This window comes from Numida meleagris, chromosome 20, assembly GCF_002078875.1.
Source record: "Numida meleagris isolate 19003 breed g44 Domestic line chromosome 20, NumMel1.0, whole genome shotgun sequence".
NCBI lineage: Eukaryota > Metazoa > Chordata > Aves > Galliformes > Numididae > Numida > Numida meleagris.
The window spans coordinates 2,499,625-2,517,306 of record NC_034428.1 but is presented as its reverse complement, the minus strand read 5'-3'; the positions used below and the strand labels follow the sequence as shown (position 1 = coordinate 2,517,306).

At 48.8% G+C, this 17,682-nt stretch overlaps 1 protein-coding gene across 1 annotated transcript in view; it reads right to left on the bottom strand.

Annotated features, from left to right (window-relative positions):
- ACAP3 (ArfGAP with coiled-coil, ankyrin repeat and PH domains 3) overlaps positions 1-17,290 on the bottom strand; it is a 40,488-nt gene extending 23,198 nt beyond the window's left edge. Inside the window, exons 1-9 of the mRNA XM_021374652.1 lie at positions 17,277-17,290; positions 16,279-16,336; positions 13,592-13,711; positions 13,035-13,088; positions 6,146-6,204; positions 3,674-3,857; positions 1,364-1,408; positions 823-918; positions 414-488 (exon numbers count right to left, since the gene is read on the bottom strand). Of these exons, the coding sequence (XP_021230327.1) occupies positions 414-488; positions 823-918; positions 1,364-1,408; positions 3,674-3,857; positions 6,146-6,204; positions 13,035-13,088; positions 13,592-13,711; positions 16,279-16,336; positions 17,277-17,290 (705 nt within the window). The remainder of the gene's footprint in view (positions 1-413; positions 489-822; positions 919-1,363; positions 1,409-3,673; positions 3,858-6,145; positions 6,205-13,034; positions 13,089-13,591; positions 13,712-16,278; positions 16,337-17,276) is intronic.

Genomic DNA, 17,682 nt, shown 5'->3' with positions numbered 1-17,682 from the left:
TCTGGAAACCCAGAGCCTACATTAACCAAAGCTGTCTCCCTGCTGAAGGCTCAGACTTGCTTCCTAGTAAATCCGAGTAGCTCACCTAATCATGGTGGTTCTTCCCAATTAACAGCAGGTGGGAGCACACATGGTGGGTTACTATGGCTCATGTCTATAGGTAGCAAAGAAGTGCATCCATGAATTTGTTTGCTGGCTGATTTAATAAAGATTCTGGCCATCTGGGCTGGGCACTCGGGCACGTTGCCACAATGCTTCCTAACCATGGGGCACGGGGCTGTGACAGGAAACTGAACTGGACATATGTGAGCAGAAAAGTGTCAGAAGGGATGTGCTTGTATTGCAGTAGCTGGCGTTCATAGGTCTTGCCAGACAACACTTGCTCAACATCAAGCTGCAGTCCCAGAACTCACCCTCTGCTGTATCATTGCGTGCTTATGCTCCATCTCTCTCTTCTCCACTGCGGAATCAATCACCAGCTGATCCAGCTAAAGTGGGGGAGAACACCAGGAGGTCAGAAAGGAGAATCACGAGCTTATGAGTCCATCTCATGATGATCTAGGGCTACCCCCACCCTCCCTAAAACTGTAAGCCCCCACAAGAGGAGAAAAGGGCCATGGGCTGTGTTCATCTGGGCACTGGAAGTTACTGTGGCTCCTGGATGCTACCCCATAGTGTAATAAAGTGCACCCAACAAGCAGCTCAGCATGATGCTCTGTCCACTCCCTGATTACCAAGTAGCTGAATGGGATCAAGGACTTTCTTTCAGGACAAAGGGGTGTAAACAGGCAGACTGAATCAGACAAGTTCTCTATCCCTCACCTCTGTGGCAAGCTTCTTCATGTAGGGATCCAGTTCATGGAGAAGACTGTAGCCCTGCTGGAAGAAGGTGTACTGGGCATGCATGAAGGACAGCATCTGGGGAGAGAAATAAAAGCAAGGTTGGAAGAGGCCCTGGGACAGCGTGAAGAGTTCTTATCCCTTATTTCCCACAAAAACATCCCCTCGAGGCACAGCTCTAACACCTTCCTTTCTCAAACCAATCTATTCATTAGGTGCCTCTCCCTCTTCTCTTCTTTCTTCCTCTTATATACTGCCAGGTAACCCCTGTCTTGAGCACAAAGCACTGAGAGCAGCATCCTTCACCCCTAAAAGTTCCCTCTGGGTCAGGGCTGTGAAGAACTGCACTGGGCCTTGGTTCTCCCCTCTCGTTAGCATACCTGCAGGCCCTGAGCAGTCCCAGACAGACAGTATCTCCAGGGCAGACCGAGGAGTTGGTATGCTGACCCATGCAACCTGAAATGGAGAGGGCTGCCTTTCATTGAGTCACTGAGAGCAGCCACAGAAAACACAGAGCCCTTACCGCATCCAGTATTTCAAACTTCTTCTTGGCCTGCAGGACATTGATCTGTGAAGGGATCAAGATAAGACTCTCAGCATCAGCAGCATTAGGCAGTCCAACATGGGGATTTAAGTGGGAACAACTCGTTGCAATGACCCTAGCAGCAAAACAGAGCCTATGCAAGGACAGTTCCAGAAAGCTAGCTACTGCAAAGACAGTTCTGGTGAGTTCCAGATGGAATAAAAAGGATAATGCAGAGAAGGTTTCTGACCTGGGCTCTTACTGAGATCTCTGCTAGGTGCATGTTTGTACATGAGCTGACAACAAATAGTGACTCTGGAGTCCCGTTTGGCACCACATGAAGGATATGTTTAATCCATCAGGTCACTGGTTTGATTTCCCTTAGCAGGCCGAGAGGAGCCAGTGCAGCACCCCAGGCTTTCTGAGTAAGCATAGTGGAGCCAGTCGTGAAATTGTGGTGCCTGCAGTGGGCCTATGTTCTCAGTGTACAGACCCTTTGCATGCTTTTTTCAGAGAAAAGTGCCTGGCTGACTGCCCCAGAGATCCCTGCAGCCCCTTCACACTGAAGCAGCAGTAGTTCAGGATGTTCTGGGCCATTGCCAACGTGCTCGGGCTCCTGGGGTGTGGAAGAAGAGGCCTGCTTCACGAAATGAGAAACATCCTCCTTTTAAAAATGGATTTAAAAATAAGAAATAAGTCAATGCAAGAGGCTGAGAACTGACCTAGCTCAGCACCATTTCAAAACTAAAGAACAAGTAGCATGTAGTTGCATAACACCTTGCCCACAGACCCCATGAGCTCTACTGGTAAGTCATCAAATGCTGCAATTAGCACTGAAAACCACTGTCAGATGTAGCAGACATCAGGTTTCTATGGGGTTTCAGCTGTGTCACAAGCAATGTGTTCCCATGGCAGACACAATTCTAGTGTTAATAGCCCATTTATAAATGCAGTATCAGTTTCCTCAAAAGCATTAGGCTTGCAATAACTTGATCTTTGCTGTGAGCCAAGCCATTCCTTTTCTCCACATATCTGAGCTGGGGTTTGTGGCGGGCGATCTTGCTGCAATTTAGGTATAGTTTTAATTAATTAAAAGGAATTACCTTTCAGTTGTGTGGGCATTCAGGATGAGGGGAAAAAAAACTTGACACAAATATACAAGAATAAAATCATAACTCTCCTTGCTATATATCCTTAATTAAATACCAAAGGATGCCTGTGCAAGTTCACATCTATGCTTTTCACTACTAATGGATTTAGAGTGGTGCCTTGCAGTGGGCCAACAGGGAAATTTCCCCAGCTTTGGATCAGCACATTAAAGGAACTCTTCCTCTTCATCAGCGGGAGGAATGGAATTTGACAGAGAAGCTTACTAGAGTGTGACCTGAACAGCAAACACTGTTTCAATCATTTCTACGTCCTAGATGCAAAGACTTGCAGTCCTAGAGGAGTGAAGACGTGCATGATTTATGCAGCCAGAGGAAAGCATTGCCTTTCCAGCTGCAAGCCACGGCATGTGACATCAGTGACTACCTCATGATCAGACAGAGCATGTTGGCAGATGGTCTCTGTTTGGTGCTGCAGGAGTGACAGCTAGTGGAGCCACACATGGATCAATAAACACAGTTTGCTTCATATACCCACTGCTCAGAAGGACAGACCTGACGTGAAGCCTATGGGCGATTCAAAGAAAAATCCTTCACCATTCTAGGTGCAGCAAACGAGTGCTACTCCGTGAAATCTCCCAGTGGGAAGAGAAATTCCACCTAAGGAAGCATTTAATTTCTTATTGAAAAGTGATTGAGATTTTCCTTCTCACCTGTGCTGTGACATTTTTAGGAAGGAGAACATACATACATGCAGAGTCATGTCAGTGCCATGCAAAGGCAAATCTATGTCAACACAATGAAAGCAGCTAAAGGCTTGGGGAAGAGTCTCTCTGCTAGCACTTATACCCACATCCTGTGAGTATTTCAAGCAGAAAGCCTTGCACATAAATAGGCTGGATTATGACAAAAGGCAGCTCAAAGAATCCCGTGACCTACTGCAATGCACCCATGGGGTTGTGATGGCACAAGTGCACCAGGAACCAGAGCAAACCTTGCTGCTTTCACACACCCTCACACATCAATTCCAAGGACGCCCTGGCCATGAGGACAAAGGGCAAAATGTTCCACGAATTGGCAACCCAAAACACTTCTGAGCCCTATTTGCTTCCTCTCACCCATCAGCCTCTACAGTAGGTACAGCAACCTGCCTGTGATGCTTCATCTGGGGGATGCAGCCATAGCAGGGGGAGCAGACACCAACCTGCAACACGTAGTCGAGGGCCAGATGCCGGAAACACTTTCTGGTTATGGTCAGGGTTCCTGTTGCCTCCTCCACTTCATGGGGTTTGTGCCGAGGCGCCTGCGCGTTCTTCACCAGTGAAATCTCCATGTCCTCTCGCACCTTGTCAAACTGTTTCTTGGTTTCCTTGAACTTCCGGACGTCACTGGAACCCAAAGAAGTGGAGAGGGTGGGAATCATTGTCACACCGCAGACAGAATATTGCTGATAACAGCAGAGCAGGGAGGGATGGAACCAGGTGCACTATGGTCACTCAGATCTTGCTCCAGATGTCACTGGCATCCTAACCCCTCCTCTCCCCGCCCCACCCCCCCCAAAGTGTCACTGTGTCCAGCTGGACTGGCTCCATACTAGCATTAGATTGTCTTCAGAGAAACTTGGCAAGGGAAGATGCTGGATCTTACATCCTGCCTTCAAAGCCTGAAGGAAATCCTCCAAGGACGGCATCCAGAAAGCCAAGCAAGATCACATCCAGCCCTACATACAGTCCACAACTGCCCTCAGAAGAAGCAGCGAGCAGAAAATGTCAGATCCTGCCTGTAAAAACACATGCCTCCTATTTCACTCTGTGAAAAAGAACAAAACCAGCTGCTTTTCAAATTCAGGACAGGGCATTCAATCAGAGCAGCCAGGCCACCCATGTGCATCTCTAGCTGATTCTGTCCTGTCTGATTAAATGCCAGGCATTTTACTTTTTCCCCTTGTATACTAGGCACATTGGTTTTTGCATTGGGAAATACCTGAGCCACAATATCAGCTTTCCATGCTTTATTTGTGCCTCATGACTCATGGGCGATGGTACTGAACTGATACAGAGTTCACCTCTACTTTCTACCCATGGGACTTCTACTTACCTCAATTACAAACTGTTATAATAACTTAACAAAGCAGTTGAAAACTGACAGTAAATAAGTAGCACCCACTTCTTTTCCCTAGGGCAGACGAAGGTGAGCGTGACAACAGCCAGTAACAGCTGAACTCAGCCCCATGGCAAACTGTTTGAAGCTGCACACCCTGATGTCTGGATCAGCCTCTGGCAAATTTAACCTACAGCCTCCTCGCCTGTGCATATTCCCAGTGGGAAGGAGCAGGAGTTTGGAGGCATGAGATGCTGCTGGGGAATTCTCAGCTAGTCCTCCTAAACCAGGCTGCAGCAGCGTGACTGCAGCCATAGCTAATAAAAGCTTCCTACTCAGCAAGGATTGCAGCCCAGCAATGTGCTGAGGCAGTCACAGAGCATCTGGCAACTGACAGCACAATCAGGGCGAGCTGACCTCTTCCATGTTTACCACCAAGCAGAGACCTCCAGGGCTCAAGGATGCAGAGGCAGGCTAGAAGGTGAATATTGCCCTCATATATATGCATCACCATGCAAGGGAGTAGTTTGCATTTGTTCTTTATTCCCATCCTCAAAATGGTCCCAGGTGTAGAAATGACTTTCCTAATCAAGGCCAGGTGCTGCAGTGCAAAGATCCACCCAACAGGGCCTGCACATGCAGAGGCTGACCAACGTGAATGTGAAAAGCAAAATGCAAAGATGCTACAAGGATGACAGACCCAAAGTGAAGGTGAAATTCCCTTTCCCACTGCCAGCTTTTAAGGAGATTAAATCTGAACACATCACAGAAATGATTATAGAGAAAGTGGGGGTAGGGTGAGTGCCAGGCAGGAGGCTGGGGAATGGGGGGGGGTCAGCTGGGCCCCCCTACACCAAACCACACAGCTGCTGTGGGATTCAGTCACCAGTTCCCATGGCAACCAGCTCATGCTTAGCTGGAGGCCTGGGATGCCTCTGACCTACATTCAGCCGATTTGGGATCCCACACTGCACGTGGTACCTGCCCCGGGGAAAAGATGCTCTTGGAGGAAGCTGTTAACGCAGCAAAAGCAGAGGGAGACTTCATCAGAGCTACAGACTGTCCCCATCCAACTGGCTTCCTGGGCCACTTCAGCCCTGGGTGACTGAGCACGCCATGCAGGGAACCAAGAATACACTAATTCGAATGGGCCTTGAAGTTATCGGGCATGGAAGTTCCCCCCTTCTGCAAGCATGCATTAGTTTATTGCAAGCATGCACTGGTTTAAACCATCGAGGAAATTGTAAATTTAACATAACATCAACGTGGAGCTGGCCCTCAACTGCACAGTTCTGAGCACTAGAGAGTGTTTGACTTTCAGGCTCGGTGAGGGGAAGGAAGCAGGGATGGGCTCTGCAGAGGAGCTTTTCCAGACTTTGAGATGCTGCTCTGAGCTGGAGGTATGCCCTGTGTCCAGCAAGAGGACAGCAACAGCCATCACAAACAGATCCTTTATTCTGCCTGCAGTGTCTCTTCTGCCCCAAGCAGAGCCTTCAGTAGTTGTATGGAGGTTGCAGTGCTATTTCCAGTGGAAGCTGTAGAAGCTGAAAGCCAAGCTGATAAGACAAATACTCACTCTTTCACAAAATTGTGCAGCTGCTGCCGAACAGACCTCTGAGCCTGGTCAAACAGGATCTGAAAGAAAAGAATACCAGGTATGTTTGAAATATGGAAGCATTGAGGAGTTAGCAAATGGATGCCATCTAGGACCTTAGCATTACTCCAGGGCTTGGTCATGCCCTCTGCTCAACAGTTACACAATGGATAATGACTTTTTTCACCCTGTGGCTGCAGCAGTCCCCTACCAGGGCAGACTTCCTGCACTGCAGCTCTCAAAGCAGGTGAGACCTGAGCCACCAACCTACTTTCTTAAAGGGAGTGTTTGTAGGAACAACTGCCTTCATTGTCAATTTTGAACCATCTCTCACCAGAGACTCAAATTTCTCATTTTGCCAGAGGAGGGCACTGTCACCTCAACACTACAGTGTCCTGGGAAGTAGATGGGAGCATCATCTGAAGGTCCATCAGACCCACATGCTGATGTCCAAGAATGGTGGTATAAATAGAGTTAGTTCCCAGAGATCTTTCAAACATTACACTCCTGTCTATATCTCATAAAAAAAAAAAAAAAATACAGGACCATTTCTCTACACCCTCGGCCCATCTCATCCCCAGCCCTCCCCATCTTCCCTTAAGAGACATTCTCCCTCTGCTAGATGGCACAATAGAGTCTGCTCAGCTCCCTCCCATCCATCCCTCTGGTGGGCACCATTACACATAGCTCTATTTCAGACAGGGCTTGGGATGCATGGGTAATTGGGACCAGATGGAGAGAGGCTCCCAGACCACACAGCTGCTGCAGCAGGGAGGACACATCATCCCGGGGTTACACAGGGAAGCCTTTGGCCAGGCTGCAGCTAGCGAGAGTGGCCCATGTGCCACGGATGGGGACCCCATCTCATTCCAGGAGAGCAAGACTTGGGCACTGGCCCAAGCCTTAATGAAGTCCTGAAACATCAGAGCTGGAGTCTGGCATCACTACAGCTGTTTGGCACGTGTAGCCTTGGCTCGTTTGCTCCAACTTAACATTGTGTCCCGGGCAGCCAGTTGAATCTAGATCACACAATGATAATTGGGCCTTTCCTCCTGAAAGGAGAAACAGCGTTTCCCAATCCGGCATTTGGCCTTGCTTTCTCTCCTTAAATGACCAAAGCCCTTTCAGCAGAGGCTGCCTGAGCCACAGAGTGAGTTTGCTCTTTTTCCTTTCTCTTTGAGGCAAGCTTAAGATTCCCAGTGGGAGGTTTTAAAGCAGGTTCCATTTAAACCCCACCCATCATCTCTTCTTTTCCAGAGCTTTTCCCTGCTTCACTACACTGCTCAGGCAAGACCCAGAAGTGGCGAGCATCTCTGGGTCTCATGGCTTTTTCCAAGAGGCAGGAGCAGTCCCCTTGCATCAGACCACTTAAAAGCAGCTTGCTGTGAGGATAAGAGCAGTCTGGGAATTCAAAGGAGCATCACAACGTTCTCAGCCCCAGATTCAATGCCCTCCATCCCTCGGAGGGATGCTTCTGTCCATCCTCATTCTGTCGTTTGAGAAACTGACTGTGACTGTTTCCTTGGGGAAGTGTTTTTTTCCTTTTTACCCACTGGAGCATGGGCCACGTTCTCAGCCTGAGCAGCACTCTGTCCACAACACCAGGATCTTGGTAGGCATCGCTCAGACCTCGCATGACATGCACTCTGGGGTGGTCACAAGCTTTAGCCTTCCTATGCACCATAGCAATCTGCTAGCAAAAACACTCAGGTTCATTCCTGACATTACTTTCCACGGCCAACAGCTTCATACACATACAGATGCCGTTCTTAACATCTCCCATTCGGAGACAAATCACGTTCTTGATGCTACCCTAATGTACTCCAACAGAAAGCAAAACACTCTGAGTACGTCTTAGCAGCAGCATTGGTGACAGAGCCCCACATTCATTACATGTATTTCTGCAGCCAAGGACAAAGCAAGGAACCTGCCAGGAGTAGCTGAGCATAAACAGCCATGAACGGCCTGTAAATATGAGCAGATGCAAAGCAAGGGGGAAAGAAAGAAACCCCAAGACCACCCGGTTTTGCATTTTTAACCAATGTAAATTATTCACCGCTCTTGGCATCCATTTGCCCTCCCAGAGAGCGCTCCAAGAACTACTGGTCTGCAACTTTTCCCATGGAGAAGCTTCCCCAAATGCTGCTTGTGCACTGGTGATGCTTCCCTCTACCCACGATACCATGGCAGGGATATGCAGATGGCAAGAAAGCCTCCTGGCATCCACCTGCACCTCCACCTGGAAAGCTCCCATCATTGGTTTCCACTGGAGTGAGAAGTTCAGGGAAAGGAGGGTGTTCCTAAGCCTGTGGTGTAGGTGAGCATTTTTAGGTGGGATTTTGATTTAAATACATCAGATACGTCTGTATCAGAACAGAACTACATAGAAAAGGAAGAAAAGACACATACAAACCATACACTGTTCTGCTCATGGTCCTCTCCCCTGCTCCTATTACTCACACACTAAGGCCCACATCACAGTGATGGTGACCTCCATCCCATGGTGCAAGTTTTGGGCAGGGACTGCCAGGTGGCTGGTGAGAGGACACCAGATAATGAAAATGCCTATCCTGCCAGCAGCATCTCTGCTCAGAAACATCCTATGCTATCCACATTACTCTTTACTGCTTCTTAAATTTTGCCAGGCATGATCATAAAGAAAGCATACACAAATAGGTCTCATCTAATTTCCAGTGCAACATAAATGGTGTTTTAAGACCCAGAATTTCAACTACAAAATCATTCTTTGGCTTCTTCTCTTTTCCCAGACATACTTGGAACAAATCATTTGGGATAAGATTTTCCAGACCAAATATCACCCCACCCTCTCTTCTCAGCTTCCACCAAGACATGGGAAGTCCAGCCTATGACTCACACACATCTGTGTTGAGGAGGGTCAGCATGAAGGAGAGGAGTTAACACAGCTTTTACTCCTGTCTGCTTGGGCTGTATGGTTTGGCCCTACACCTCTTAAGTGATGGCACAGCAGATAAATGCCACCCATAAACAGCGTCCCATCGCAATGCCTCTGTGATAGAGCTCGCTGGACAACAAGCCAACAACTTTGATTACACCTTTGGGATGCCAGCACATCAGTTCATGGGATGCTTGTTCCTGCCCCTCACATATTATCAAAGCTGCTTCTCCCTCCCTCGAAAATAAAAGCAGATATCCTAAGATATGGTAGAAATGTACAAAAATTGAGTCTTTCTGAAACCCGGGATCCAGCGCTGGTGTCAAATCTCAAGCGGTAGCAGCTCGTCCAACTCTAATGTAATGTCACTGCACTAGGACATGACGGCAGCAACTGTGACACCACGAGATGAGAAAACATCCCCTGTCAGGTGGTAATGGGGTCTCCTAAACTGATACACCTCACTGGAGCAGCTGGGTGCACCGGGACCCTTCCCAGCACTAGCAGAACGTGCAGGCGGTCCACCCAGCCCTGGGGAGAGCAGGCAGCTTGGAAGCACTCTGCTCTCACCTCCCTCATCCTTCCCTGAACTCCACCACTGTCCTCCACCCATGACATCTGCCATCTGCCTCACTGACTCATCGCAGCTTGGGTGGCTTTTCTTCTTGTCAGCAGGAAACACTTCCTGGCTCGCTCAGCACAGCCGAACCTTCCCCTGCAAGCTGCTCCAGCTCCTGCTAGAGGATCCTCAGTGTAGCTGCAGTGACTTATGGCAGACAGGAAGGCTTGGTGGAGCTCACAGTGATGCCTGGGGTCATACTGGTGAGGGCAATGTTCACCAGGTGGAAAATACCCGGTGCTGCTGACGATGCACTAAGGGGGCTCAGACAGAGGAACCTTATCTCAGCAGCACTTTCACCCTCATCCTCTTGCTTTCCTTATCTTTCTGATGAGATAGAGAGAAGGAACTGCATGGGAAAGAGCATAAAAAAGTGCAGATAAGGATATCAGAAAGCAAGTGTGTAGGCAGGCTGGCAGATAAATTAAAGGGAGACTTTGTAGCTGGGAGCTGCGTGGGGATTTTCTCTATTTTGATTTTCATTGATATTGATTTTTCTTTTTTTTTTTTTTTTACCAACTCCAGTAGCAAGCCATAGCCCCTTCCCCACACGCAGATCCCATGTCCTGCACTGTTTGCTAATACAGCAGTGGGCCGTGTAAGCACAGTTAGCCACATGTTTGCTCTTGGCACTGATTCCTTCACTAAATCTTTCTCACTGGTTCTGGTGACTCAAGCCTTTCCCCTGGGTCTGGGTTGCTGTTAGGAATTCCCTGGGCCAAGCTAGTCCAAAAGAATCCAGAGAACATCCCCTCACTTTTCCGCAGGCCACAGAGGGCTGCCTTGAGTACAAAGGGCTCCCCAAAAAAAGAGAAGAAACCAGTGGCATCACTGGAGACCCGAGTTCCTGAAATAGCAAGGAATTTTTCCAGTGTAAATATCCAGGTGACCCTCAGGAAGGAAATGTGCCCCCAAGAGGAAGACAAAGCAATACCCAGAGAGAGCTGCAGGGTTCCTTCCTGACCCCAAGTGCTTTCATCCCAAGCATGTGAATAGGAAATCTTCCCTTCTCTCCAGCTCACAGCTCCCTGCACCTCACTCCATGTCATAATAATTAATAATAAACACTCCAATGCCATCCCATTTCCCAACTGATTTCGCCTCTCCACGCAATGGAAAGAACAGCAGCCAGCAGCACTGCAGGGAACTCCAACCTAACCTGAAGTTTTGGGAGCAAAAAGATCCAATTCAAGTCTATGGTTTACCAGTTTTATTTGGCAATGGGGTGAAAACAAAATGAAGAGTTTCTGCACTGCTGTAATTCCAAGCAACACTGCCTTTCCTCACAGTGTATGTCCAATGGCAAATAATTATAAGCTATGGTTCTGGAGCTGGTAGGCAACTGTGTGCTGCTTTACCTACAGGGATACCTTGTTATACTTAATTACATTCATAATACATTGCATGAAAATAGAGAAAAGTTGTTTTCTCATGTGCAGCCTGGCAGCTTGCTAATGCCTTTCAACTTGTTTTGTGCTTTGGGGAGGTTGAGAAGGAGGAAGGAAGGAGGTGAGCAAACAAATCAACAGGTTCTGGAGCTGATGGCAAGCATCTGTCTGTAGACAAGCAAGGAGCTTTCCCAGTGCAGAAGAGCTTGGCAAGACACAGTCAAAATTTATTGACTGCAGTGTGGTATGTAGTGAGGAGGAGGGCTCCCAGGGCCCTCCAGCAAAATTCCAGCTCATGCCACTCAAACTCATGAGAAAGGAAATGAATGGTTCCCGTTGGCGAGCTGCGCAGGAAAGTTGCTGCAAGGGTCTGGCATCCCTGTCTGCCACCCACTGCACAAACATCCCACGGAGGAGGCTGGAAACTGCTCCCCCACGAGTGCTGCAGGGTGCTGGGCTGCTGAGCTTTCTAACTTCTGTGCACGCTTTGGCAAGGAGGAAAGCGTTAGCCCAATGCAGGTGGCTAAGAGCACAAAAAGGCACGGAACGCGGACTCGGCTCCTCTGAGCTAAACTCACTCTTCTGTCATCTGTCTCCCAAAGGATGCTGTGATGATTGTTCCTCTTGGCACCTTAAGACAAAGGTGGAAACCCTCCGGATCTCAGTGTGTTCATCTGCTGGAGTTTTACTCTTGGATTTTGCTGAACTAGAAGCTGGATATCTCCTGGCCGAGTGCACTAGCAATGAAGTTATAGAACATGCTTTTTCAACCCATTTTTTTGGGACATTTTCCCTTCTTTTTAACTTGTTCCAGTTGTACATACTGTCCTGGCCAAAAGCCTAGATTAAGCACTGACAACTGCTTCATAGCTGAGCTCCTCAGACGTGGATGAGCCAAGATACACATCCACACACACGCAAGCACACACACAAAGGAGATGGTAGAAGGCACTAAAAATAACTCCACTAATTGAACAGCCGTCGTCCAAGAGGGCGGAAGATGCAGCAGTCACTCCAAAGCCATTTCCTGGAGAGGGACTGACACTGCTGCACAGCCAGGGGAGAAGGATGCTCTCCAAAGGCCAGAGGTAGGGAGGATTTCAGCACGTTTTCCCTTCTGCGTGCAGCTGGTGATAGCCCATGGGTCACTTTGAGAGGGAACTCAGCCCCGTGGACCAGGGTGGGGTGCATGGGAAGAGTTACACCACCTCAGCTGGGAATTTGGCAGCCCTGGGAAGGGTCCTCCTGCTTATTAGTTGGCTGAGGCAGGAGCAATCCCAGAAGTGCCACTTTTGGCACTGAGCAGGGATCCAGGGGAAGCTGCACAGCTGGCGTGGGAAGCCTACAGCCAGCAGCCAGCAGTGCAGCTGTGATGTGATCCCTGGGAACGGAGGAACAACTCCTGGGGCCTCATGTCCTCCTTGGCAGAAAGGACACATTGTCAGAGGGAAATTCAGCAGCATCAGAGAACCAGGGTTTGACTTTCTCTGCATGGACACGAACACACCTTTTGGCTGATGCTTACACGGGTTGATTCAATCTCTCCCCACCACCAATACCGCTGTTTGTTCCCGAATACTGGAGATATTGGTTCTAGGAGAGCTGCACCTCTTTTCCCTGTCACTTTTCTCTAGAGGACCGTCCTCCCACCTGCCTCCTGAAATAATTACACAGATTTGATGCAGCTCCTTCTCCAGCTGCACATGGTTAACTTGCATCCCAAACGCAAGCATCACGCCTAATGCACTGCAACAGGGCCATCGTGGTACAAAAGTGGGTCAAGCCAGGGCTGACACCCCGAAGCTTCCTTCACTTGAAAGCATTTGTGCTTTAAACTCCAACCGAGTTACAGACTTAAAAATTGTGGTTCTGGCATGCAGCCACCATGGATGAAGCACCTTCCTCTTCTGTAAGGCTTACAGATGCTGGGGCTGGATGTTTGGGACTTACCATGTGATAGTTGATCATTTCCTGCAGACTGTCCCCAAATTTGTCGAGGCACTCCTGAAAAAGAAAGGTAAAGAAAACTAGCAGTGAACAGAAGCAGCTGCCCTTCATCCCCAGGGGTTCAATGGTCTAAGAGGGACTCTTGTTAAGTCACTGAAGGGCCACTCCATCACTTGACAAGAAGATGTTCAACAAACGTCTGGCATGGAAGTCACAGGCTCCCCATCCTTTCCAGGTTAGTGCTGGAATCACCATGCCAGCTGTTTCTTCTGAAGGCTGCTTACCCGTGCTTCCTAAACAACTGATGCTCACTGACCTAGATTGCAATAACCTTGCCAGCACTGGGGCTTCTTAAAAGTGCAGTTCTCCCTGCAAACGATGAATCTCACTGTGATCTTTCAGCACTGCATTATCAGACAGTGTCTATATTCCTCCAAATAGAAAATCTCATACTAAGTAGATGTTTAAGAAGTAAAAAAGGACTTGGACATTACAGTCCACACACAGCATCAGGAAGCCTACCACTCCCCAGCCCTTATCCACCTTGCAGGATGACTTACCGAAATCATTTCATCTTTCTTGCACTGTTGTGACAAGTCCCTGACTCCGCTGACAAAGTGCTTGTTTGTGGTGATGTAGGCTTTGCCTGCTTCAATCATCCCACTGCATAGCTTCACCAGCTGCACAAGGAGAGAGAAGATGGGCAGCTGATCACATTGAACTGAAATGCAACCGGGCTGGTCTTAATGTGCATCACCATCACAGCACAAGACCTTCAAGGACAGGATGCTAAATGAGCAACCACGGCTGCACTGGGCAGATCGAGGGATGCACATCTCACTTCTCAGAGCACGTCATGCTGTCAGCATTTCATCCCTTGGGATCAATAACTGCGGGCTCAGCCCCGGGGACAGGTGAACCAGGGCAGCCCACCTTCTCCTGTGAGTTTCCACTGTTCATCAGACAATCAGGCATCAGGTCTGCACGTTCCTCACGTGCATGTTAAAACACGCCATCCCCATCACCATCCCTGTTGGGACTCCAGTGGAGCTTCCTGGATCTTGCAGCTTCCTAACTTGGGAACAGGTTTGCTGCAGCATGGGCATACGTCTCCAGAGAGCCCTTATTAACTTCTGATATCTGAACAGCTGCTGGGAACATTCCCAGACTTCCCAGCCCCAGCAAACTGCCTTCACGTGCCTGGAATTGGCTGTAAAGATGGCAGCATCCTGGCTCTTAGTATGTCTCCTTTCACCCAAAGCTCCTTGTGAAAAGGTCGAGTGAAACAAGACAAATCCATAAACCAAAGACCCAAGAGATCTGCAACATTAATGGATGATCTCAGAGCATTTTTTATTTTATTTTATTTTTTTTTTTTTGAATAATCACTGTTTTAGGCTTTTTAACTGAGTGAAAAAAACTTTTGCTGCTGACAATGAGCAATGCTTAAAACCGAGGTTTTCCATTCTCAAAATCCAGGAGCTTTTTAGGGATATTGATCTTACTAACAACAAATGGCTTTACGAATCTACCCATCTGCCAGCCTCACCTGCAGGCTGGGAACGGGGAGCTCTCAAGTCTGGCTTGCTGTCAGAGCTCCCCAAAGCAGCGTGCACTGATCTGTGCTCTGTCTGTGCAGCCACAGGCTCTGTGCTGAGCCATGTTCTGTACACATGCATTACAGAACAGTCCTGCTTGCCTCCATCTGCAGTATTGTAAGCATACAGCAGTACATAAATATAAATGCAGTCACACATATATCTGTGTATACGCTGTATATACAGTCCTCACTCTTTCACACTCACCTCCTCCCCTGTCCACACAATCTAGCAGAGCAGCAGTGGGAGCCAGCAGAGTTGTGCTATCCCATCCAAGCCCAGAGAAGGAGAGCAAATAGATGCAGCTCCTGTCACATCTGGAGCCCAGATGGACACTAGGGGTTGGACAGATCCTCTAGAAAGGGAACTCGGCCTATTCTGCAACGTGGCGGTTTCTAGCATACCTCTGTGCAAACATTTGTGGCCAAGGCTGTCTCCATTCAGCACAAGCACACTTTGAAATCACATTTCCTAGTTCTTGCAAAACTCCTGAGACATCGGAGAGCTCAGACACCATTGGTAGGAAGCGTGTCTGCAGCAGCTGGAGGAAAACCTGAGGTCACTCTTAGTGCTACCAGGATATCACCGTAACTGCTGCCAGTAGAAGAACAAGATTGCATACGTCTGTTGCTTTACTGCAGTCCTCACCCAAAGGAGCTCAGATCACTTTGCAACAGAGCACTGAACAACCCAAAGCTGAGAGCCCTGCGCAGCTCTTGGACTTGCAGCCTTCCCTGCTCGCCCCAGGCTTGTTCCTTGGCACACCAAGCTGTCTAACTTTAGGAGCACTGACAGTAGCACTGCTTCAATCAGAGCAAGCTGTGCCCCACGCTTCAGCTTCAGCGCCTCAGGCTTGTCCACAGAGGAGAACAGACAACCTCAATCCCTCTGCAGCTTTCACCGGTGAGACTAGTTAGCTTGTGCAGATGTCCATGCCTAGCAGCCTGAACACTAAATAGGTTTTGTAGGGCACAGGTTTGCCTAGAGCTGACTTCAGCAAAGCCATTTTTCCATCAGACGTAGGGTTTCTCTTCCGTGCTAGCTTTGCCAACAGCTCTTCTGGCTCCTCCTCTTCACTTCTCTGTACTCATTGAGAAACAACTTGGCTGATGTCTCAGACTTCAGGAGGGGTGGGGGTGGAGGAGGCGCCTTCGAGCACCAAGCCTCTGACTCAGCCCCAAGCCACCTCAGCACTCCCACAGTGCTGTCCCTCCATCCTTCACAAAGCCTCAGAGGCAATGGACACCCCTTGCCCAGCTCCCTGCACCATCCAGCAGGGCCGTGTGAGAGCTCCTCACTTCAGAGTTGAGATGGTAGAGAGGGGAAAAGGACGGCACTGCAATACCTCACCACAGCAGGAAGGCAGTCCCCTGAGATCCAGGAGCAGACAAGAAGGCCACCATGCAGCGTTAGGAGCCCAGGTCAGGACCTCTTGTCCCATCAATTTTGGATATTGCAAAGGAGCCCTGACAGGTGCCTGTCAGTAGAGGGAGACATGGTCCCAGAGACAAGCCCAGTGCATTATTATACATCATCTGACTGACAGCTTGCAATGGGTCTTCTTTTTAGAGGAGGCTGGTAGGCCATTTTCCTCAGCAGGAAGCCATCAGTCCCTCTTCAAACCAACGCGCGAAGCTGCTCCATCTTACCTTGTCAAGCTTTGCCTCTATCTCCACCACATCTGTTTCCACTTCATCAATGGTTGCCCTGAAATGAGAACAGCAAAGTCATCATGAATTGGTTGCTTATGATGATTGAGGAGTCCCGGAAAAGTAAAGATCAGAGGGACTAAAGTATACGTGCTGTTGGGGGACGGGAAGGAAGGATTCACGCTTCTGCCTACATAAGCTCAGGTCTTACCTTTAGGGGGAGGAATGCCACCTGGTCAGGAATGAATTCCATAGGGCTGACAAAAGGGATGGAGATTATGCTATCTTCTCTCAGTGTCATGGAGGCATTTGGATGCATTGTGACAGTCACACAGAGCAAACTCACGCAGTGGCCTTGTTCTGACTCCGCAGGCATTGCTAATGGGTAGCACATACTGAGTGGTGCAGACACTTCAGCCATCCACTCACAAACTGCATGCTTCCCCACCACCAAAACTGATTTCCTCAGCTGTAATTGTGCCTGAAGAGCAGCCACACAGTGAGTAATGTCCTCTGAGCCTTAGGAACCACCACTCAAGCAGAAACACATCTCGGTCCTTCTGTCATTGAAAACCTTAATTCTCCCCCACGCACGTGGCCCTTTGGATGAATACAGATAAATCTGCTCCGCAATTACTGGATCTGTTTTCTCTCCACGTCAGCGGACAGACGCGACGGTAAGAGGCTAGTGGGATCCAGCTGCAAAGGTCACCAGGCCTCCCTCACGAAATAAAATATCAACATGACATCAGCCATTTGCAAGAGGCATTCCCAGGCCGAGCCATGTGGTGTGGAATGACCTTCTTCGAGGCCAGCATCCAGCAGCACACACACTGCAAACTCAACAGCCTCCTCCTGCAGAGCTGCTCGCTACTATCCCGTGCCTCTGCTTGCATGGGCTCATTCTTTAACCACACACCTGGAAATGGGGTAAGCCTCACACCATCCCAATGTACCGAGGATATACAGGCTGAATTCCACTGCAAACAGGTTCTTACGTCTGTGGGTTCATCGTTTAAAATGTCGGCTCCTGAAATATTACACTCGGGCTTTAAAGAAAAATCCAGCACTGAACATTTGCCAGGTGAAAGAACAGTAGGGGAGAGATGTGATTTAGAGCCACAGGAATCAATATTCCTATCACAGCAAAAGGGAAGGACGTTCACAAACCAAAGGGAATGGCAAAAGTCCTGCAGGAACCACCTGAGCACGTAGGAACTCTATGCCTCTAATCCTCTTGGTGTTTTCAATCAGTAAGTGAATGATGAAGACAGTGACTGTCTTCACTAAGAGATGTGCTTCCAAGACAAATGAGAATACATTAAGAAGAAAGCCCAGAAGGTCACAAGGATGGGGGGTCTAAATCTAAACTCCCTGACCCCCCACACAGCGCCTCCAAAGGTG